At 37.0% G+C, this 8,268-nt stretch overlaps 1 protein-coding gene across 1 annotated transcript in view; it reads right to left on the reverse strand.

Moving 5' to 3' along the window:
• Positions 1-8,268, reverse strand: part of LOC106880480 (ubiquitin-associated protein 2) — a 33,486-nt gene that overhangs the window by 15,664 nt on the left and 9,554 nt on the right. Inside the window, exons 2-3 of the mRNA XM_014930425.2 lie at positions 3,440-3,532; positions 2,746-2,856 (exon numbers count right to left, since the gene is read on the reverse strand). Of these exons, the coding sequence (XP_014785911.1) occupies positions 2,746-2,856; positions 3,440-3,532 (204 nt within the window). The remainder of the gene's footprint in view (positions 1-2,745; positions 2,857-3,439; positions 3,533-8,268) is intronic.

Here is an 8,268-nt window from a genome sequence, read left to right on the forward strand (position 1 = left end):
GGATTTGCAGCATATTAGGTCAGGGTACTTGATTTCACAATAAAAAAACAAAATTCGATTTTTTTTTTTCGTTACTGAAAATTGTATGGGTGAAAAGATCAATGAGTGTGGAGGGTGAAATTTCCGAGGCTCCAACCTCACCCCACCACATTTTTTGGACCCCAAAAAGGGTTTTGTAGCATATTAGGTCACAGGAAGCCATCCAATGCAAAAAAAAAAAATCTCTAATGATTCCAGGATGGGGGTGGAGTCCCCCTCGCTCCTACCCCACTTTTTGCCAAACCAAAATAAGGGATTTGCAGCATATTAGGAGGTCAGGGTACTTGATTCCATGCAAAAAAAATCTGAGTTTTTTTCTTTTTTTCTTAGTGAAAATCACGTGAGTGTTAATCTAAAAATTTACCCTTTGTTTTTCTTTCTTGCCATTGCTAGACAGGTGACCTAATTCATATTAGCAAACTTACGGATTCCACCGACATGGAAATTGGTAAAAGTTATGGTTGAAAATCGATTTTTACCATTAGCCACAGTTGCCTCGGGGAAAGTTGACAAAAACACAGCCATGATCGTGACCAATGTCCTAAAATTGGAGTGACTTGCATGCTAATTTGTGGACGTGCATAAATTACATTCACGTTCACACACATCCTGCCTTTTATAGATAAATAAGTGATTTAAAATAGATATATTTTAATTGTTGCGTGAGATAGTATACATAATCTGATTATAAAATATAGTGTCTTTCAAAACCATCCTAAATTTGAAGACTATATCTCATGCATAAGAAAAAATTTTTTTACATTTTTATTTTTGATGAACGCTGTCACTTAACTCTCTGTCCCTCACACTTTCTCTTTACATTTTTTTTTTTTGTTAGAAGCTGTCAAACTCTCTCTCTCTCTCCCCCCTCACACACACTCACTTCGCTATGGCAAGAAAGGGACTTAACTCATGTTAGCAAACTTCAAAATTGGTAAAAGTTATGGTTGAAAATCGATTTTTACCGCTATCCACGAGTGCCTCAGGAAAAATAAGTTGACAAAACCCAGCTAGGGCCGTGACAAATGACCTAAAATTGGAGCGACATGCATAAATTACATTCACGTACATACACACACACACACACACCCTACCTTTTATAAATATACAGATATAAAAAACACTATTTCTCATATGGTACTGTCACTAATCGAAACTCTTGGTTTGGCTACACTGAGCTTCAGATCTTTTTTAATTATATACTACTAGTTACACAACTTCACAACTTTAAGCTTTTAGTGAAAAACAATTTCTTTTAGTTAAGAAGCCTTTTCTCAGTTGACTTTCACATTGTGTAGTGGTGTGGGTGCTAAAAAAAAAAGGCATTGATGAAATGGGTTGAGAAATCTGTAACTATATCTATTGGTAAGTTCAGTGAGGAAATGTAAAGTACAGGGAGATGCTCAGCTACATGATATAAGAATTTATAAGAGTTCAGGACTGGTTAACTAGGAACATGCTGGGAATTTGGTTCTTAATGCTGAATTTGTCAAAGAGTTTCAAAAACTGTAATTCTGGAATCATCATCATTGTTTTAATGTCCACTTTTGTATGCTTGTAAGCATCAGATGGAATTCACTGAGGTAATTCTCTACAACTATACAATGTCAAAATAAGAAGACACTTAACACATACGGGCACAGGTATGGTTAAGAAGTTTGCTTCCTAACCATAGGGTTTTAAGACCAGTTCTACTGTGTGGTACTTTGGGCAAATGTCTTCTACTACAGCCCTGGGCCAATTTGTGAGTGGATTTAGGAAAGGGAAACTGAAAGAAACCTGTTGTGCATGAGTGTGTATATGTTTGTATTTCCTACTCTATACATTGCATAATATTTGCAAATGAATATCACTCGTTCATGTGCAATATTCTACAAAAACAGGTATGGTCATGGAAAAATATCTTACTTAGTAATAGAAGAGGGTTGGTGACAGGAAAAGAATCTGATAGTAGATACATTAGTGATGACATAGTGGGCTTCTTTCAGTTTCTGTCTACAAAATTTACTCACAAGGCTTTGGTCAGCCCAGAAGACACTTTCCTGAAGTGCCATACATTGAGACTAAATCTGAAACCACATGGCTACAATGATTGATATGGAGTTATATAACCCCATGTCTGCTTTTGCATGGTTTCTACAACAGGATGGCCTTCCTAACACCAATCACTTCACAGAGTGTACTGGGTACATTTTGTGTGACACTAGTACAAGTGAGGTCACTAAGTAACTCACAAAACTAGACCCTTCAACTGAAGGAGTGTAGTACTTTATGTTAGGTGATGAGAGGATTAAGCATGATAGAGGGATAGAAACAAGTATCTTGTAAGAGGAAACACCCATGTGGTTTTGGGTTTAGTCCCACTGCATGGCACCTTAGCAAAGTGTTTTCTACTAAAGCACTGAACCAACCAAAGCCTTGTGAATAGATTTGGTAGACAGAAAATGATCAAAAACACTCCAGCCATGACTATTTGATTTTTTAGGGAAATTTGGCTGTTAAGTGTAGCAGTTCAAGCATCTACATTAAGGCTCCCTTGTTTCTAAGTGTTTATTTTGCAGATAAGGCTAAAGAAAATGAAAAGAGAAAGAAGCCATAGGGTTGAAAGAAAATTCTAATTTAAGATAAGTGAAATATAAATTAACAGTTTATTAGCAAAAATAGCAATATAAGCAGTTAATGAAACAATAATTTTTATTTACTTACTTGGTCATTTTCACCTTCTAGCAGCATGATGACGGCTTTCTCGGGATCAAATTCGGCATCGTGTAAAGCCACAGCAGCCTCATCATAGGTTTTGCCAGAGGCTTCCATTACCTGAATGGAACATACAAGAGGGAGAAAAACTAATGCTGACTGTTTTTACAAATGTTAAAAAACATAATCTATTGGACACGCTCAAAAGAGGAATGGACTAGTAGACACCAGAGAGTCTCAACCATATATGGAGAGAGAGAGAGAGAGAGAGAGAGAGAGAGAGAGGGAGGGGAGGGAGAGAAAAAAAACTTCAGTATAAATTTAGAACAAAATTCTCAATACAATTATATTTTATATCAAAACACAGGGAAGGAAAAAGAGATTGCAAGAAAGAGGGACACTGTAGAAGAATAGAGGTGAAATGAACAATGTCAGTGTAAGAGAGGACAAAAAGAATGGGAGTGAGACAAGACAAAGAGGAGAAAACCATGACAGATTTAGATGAAATATGCTAATACATATATAAAAGTACTCCACAATGGGTCATATTTAAATCATTTGAATACCACATCTGAAACAGAACAGTCACAAGTGATGTTAGAATCACATAAATGGTAGATCAGAAACAGAGTATGTCTTGGATATACAAAGAAAGTTAAGTTTCTTTTATCTAATTTTTATTTATGTTAAATATGTAGTTTACCTGTTCAATTTTTTCAATCTTACGATTAGCACGATCTTCATTTTCTGTTCTGTCTTCAATCATTTGAGCAATACGGATTTGCTCCTGGGTTGGCTAGAAAATTGAACAGAAATTAACAAAAATATATTTGAACATACAACATGAAGCATGATTAAATTGTAGCATAGATTGCATCAACCACTACAATATCATATGTCTCTGCTGTAACAAAAATACTCTCGTCATTGATTGAGGATAAGTAGAGTATTTACATCTCATTTTCCCAAATATGGTTGGTCTCTCTCTCTCACACACACACACACACACACACACACACACACACACACACACACACACACACACACACACACACACACACACACACACAAAAAAGAGTTTGCTTTACAAATACATGGTTTCAGATTTGGTGTGTGTGGCACTTTGGTTAAATGTCTTCTGCCATGGTCTTGTGAGTGGAATTTAGTAAATCGAAACTCTGTGCAAATCTATTAGAGGGACTGTTTGTTGTTGGGGGGTAAATTACCTCAGGTTTAACATCATAACCCGATTCCTTGGGGTTTTATATCGTCTACTCTGCAGCAAGTACAAGTTGGGTCTCTGGTTTGAGGATAACCTCCTGCCACTAATCTTAGAAATCATGAAACTGATCCCTCTCTACCCAACCTCTAAACCATAAAAAATTACGTGCATAATCCCAGCACATATCCATATGGAAAATGGGATGTCAAATGATGATGACTGTGACACACACACACACACCTGGCAAACTAGCTCTCACACAATAGTGTTAGTCATTACTCTAAGTCATGTTGATAGAGAAAAATAAATAGTTTGATGGATAAGTAAGCACTTAAAAAACACACCAAATCTTATTCTTGCAGATTTAAAAATTTGTAATAAAACATGAAAACAATTTTTCCAAAATCAATCTGTTTTTGTATGGGCAATGCTTAAGTCTGGTCAGGAACCCCAACAGGCTGATGAAATCTGTTACTGGTATCATGTAAACGAGTACTTGTTCTATGGTTGAGTGGTCAGTGACTAAACTTTCCTCCTCCCCACCTGAGTAGCTAACTACTCATGTAAGGAGGGTGTCTGGACACTCAGTAGGATTAAACACAAGACATGTGAAAGGGTGGATGAGCTCTTTGTGGGCCAACAGCTATCCAGTTTGGAAAGGCAATGACAAACCACCCCAATATCTCTGCCCAAGAGAGACAATGAAAATATTGAATGTCTTTTCATGTGCCACCGGGACAAGTGCCAGTAAGGCAATGCTGGTAATGATCATGCTCAAATGGTGCTATTTACATGCCACCGGCAAGGAAGCCAGTCAGCTGCTCTGGCAACAATCACGCTCGGATGGTGCTCTTAGCGCTCCACTAACACAGATGCCAGTCATCGAATTTGATCTCTATTTCACTTGCCTCAACAGGTCTTCGCAAGCAGAGTTTAGTGTCCAATAAGGGAAAGGTACACATAAGTGGGCTGGTTACACCCCTGGCATAAGCAACTGGTTATGGTTTCACTTGGCTTGCCGGGTCTTCTCACGCACTGCATATTTCCAAAGGTCTCTGTCACTAGTCATTGCCTCGGTGAGGCCTAATGTTCAAGGTCGTGCTTCACCACCTCATCCCAGGTTTACCTCTTCCACACAGCTATCCTCATCCATTCTTGCCACATGACCATACCAGCGCAGTCGTCTCTCTTCCACACCACATCTGATGCTTCTTAGGTTCAACTTTTCTCTCAAGGTACTTACACTTTGTCGAGTATGCACACTGACATTACACATCCATCGAAGCATACTGGCATCATTCCTTGCGAGCTTACGTATGTCCTCAGCAGTCATGGCCCATGTTTCACTGCTTTGTAGCATGGCTGTTTGTACATATGCGTCATACAGTCTACCTTTAACTCTGAACGAGGGGCCCTTTATCACCAGCAGAGGCAAGAGCTCTCTGAACTTTGCCCAGGTTATTCTTATTCTAGCAGCTACACTTTCAGTGCACCCTCCCCCGCTACTGACTTGGTCACCTAGGTAATGGAAGTTATCAACTACTACTAGTTTTTCTCCCTGGAATGTGGTGGAAGTTGTTCTCTGCACATTTTCAGTGTTTATTGCTCTTGAACATCTGCCAGATACAAAAACTATCTTCCCAGTTAGCATTCCTTTGATATTGCAGCACCTCTTATGTGTCCATAGCTTACACTGAGTACATCTTAAAGAGTTTCTACCTACACCTTTTCTACAGATCAAGCAGGGCCATCTACCTGAAGGGATTTTTGGTTTGTCTGCCTTCCTACTTATTAGCACTTTGGTTTTAGCTAGGTTGACTCTAAGGCCCTTCGATTCTAATCCTTGCTTCCATACCTGAAACTTCTCCTCTAGTTTTGATAGTGACTCAGCAATTAGAGTAAGGTCATCAGTATAGAGGAGCTCCCAGGGGCATCCTGTGTTATTGCCTGGAGGATTATGATAAATAGGAGGGGGCTGAGGACTGAACCTTGGTGGACCCCTATCTCTACCCGGAATTGTACTTGTTGCTAACCCTCAACTTACTGACAGCGTCCCTGTACATGGCTTGCACAGCTCTCACTAACCTTTCATCTATCCCTAGTTTCCTCATTGACCACCAGATAAGGGATCAGGGGACCCTGTCAACGAAAACCAGGTACAGAGGTTTATCTTCAGCTACTTATTTCTCTTAATATCCAAGTCAACTCAATGTTAATATCCAAGTTAACTCAATGTCTATATATGCCTACTGTCTATAGAATTTGATTTAAGCTTCTAGATAATACTGGAAAGTTAAATTTGTGGTAGTGATTACCAACTTTAAAATTTTAATCCAGTTATTGCCTCCCAAAGATTGAATTCCTATTGTAGTCTGCTTCATTGAAAATGGATGTTAAGTCAGTTATGTGGTTAGTAGAAAGAAAAGCTTCCAGCTTTGAAGGGAAACATTACTTCAAATATATATTTTAAAAAATCATCTTTGTAGATGGATTTAGATGAAATCCTAAGCTATACAAAATCTGATGGCCCTAAGCATTAACTTGTTTAGTTCATGCACCTTTTGTACCCATTTTTAGTACTAGTTACACAGTATTAAATTCAAACCTAATCTTGAATACAAAGCAAAACCATTTTTTCAATGATGTTTATCAGGATTTTGTGCATCAACATCAGTTGCACGATTTCAATTCAACCAGTAAAAGATAACAATCCGTCTTTATGCTTTCAACCTTAAAACCTACAGCTAGTTTTACTGAATACTTTATTTGTAAGGCCAACCTGAACACACAAAAGCGTTATGGTTTGAAGTTTTCACTTAGTTATTAAATCTTTTGTGAACAAGTTGATTATAGTTGTGTGTGGATCACTAAACATAATGAAGCATTTGTGAAATTAAAACAAGATCACATGCAGAACCATAATCATTTAAACCTCTTCCAGGCAGTAAAAGGTTAAGAAGGAACAAAAACTTGTGAATGGCCAAATCAAAGTAACACAAATATACAATGACTACAATACAAAAACAAACCAGCACTATTATTAGTATTAACTCTACAAATAACATTGTCAGGCAATTTATTTCTTTCAAACAATTCTTAATTTTGGTTCTCATCTTTTCAGAGTTAATTCAGGTCTGGTTATAAATATCAGCTCAGGTCTAAACTAAAATGTTCATAGATATGTATCAAATTCTTCTCAAAATCTCAAGAATGATACACAGATTCCAGTTGGTCAACATTACCATAAAATATATCAAGATGCAAAGACATGCGACAAAATTTCTAAAATCTTGATTACCGATAATTGAAACACAGTTTACTCATAAGAATTGAACCCAAAAGGGTTAATCAAGATTCATATAGGCCTTATGCTTACACAAATTCTTTGTTATGAAGCTACTGCAATTACTTTCAGTATGTCAAAAATTACACATGTGCTAAATGTGCAAAACAGTACACACTATAACAGTGGTTATCAAAAGGATCTAGCTTTAGAAACTCCATACTAAAAGTTGAGTCTATTGAAGATGTGTTATAATTAAATTATGTGATTCATGAAGCCAATTATGAACTACTTTTCTACAGTTTTTTTTAATTTAAGAGTTTTTTTTTTTAAACTTTCTTTGCGGCATGTACCAGTAATGTTTTTATTTGATCTTTAATGTACCAGGAGACCCAACAGTCTGATAACCACTGGTCTTATACTATGTCGGTTGTAGCTGTCAAGTTATGTTACATATAGCCAGGTCTTGGTTGCAACATAAGTGCATAATGTTAACTATCAGTACTGAACAAATGCAATCCAACAAAGTGCTTGTAGACTACTATGTTGCAATTTTAGTATAAACAGTGTTTATCACACACACATAAGAGAAAAAGAGCAGTATAAAAGCAGGGATGTGCTGAAAGAAAATGAAGAGGAAAAAATTGCATGTAGAAATGTTCATAATGCTTTGAGTGTCATCTATATATATATAAAAATGAGAACGTGTGTCTGTCTGTCTGTCTGTGTGTGTGTGTGTTTCCCTAAAACTCGAGAACTACGCAACCAATTTCATTCAAATTTTACACATGTCTTACTTAGGGTTCCGGTTGTGTTTTAGTCAAAAATTTTTTTTAACTTCTTGCATAGTTCGAGCCCACAGCAACATCATATCTCCTCCACTATTTAAGTATTACGTGTCAAAAGTGAAACAAAAACACTCATGCCAAACACTTTCACTTTAAAAATGAAACTATTCCACTAACTGAAACAATCACATTTCGATACTGTAATGGCAGATACTTTCACTTTAATGGTGTGTGTGTGT

This window comes from Octopus bimaculoides, chromosome 10 (genome assembly GCF_001194135.2).
Source record: "Octopus bimaculoides isolate UCB-OBI-ISO-001 chromosome 10, ASM119413v2, whole genome shotgun sequence".
NCBI classification, from domain to species: domain Eukaryota; kingdom Metazoa; phylum Mollusca; class Cephalopoda; order Octopoda; family Octopodidae; genus Octopus; species Octopus bimaculoides.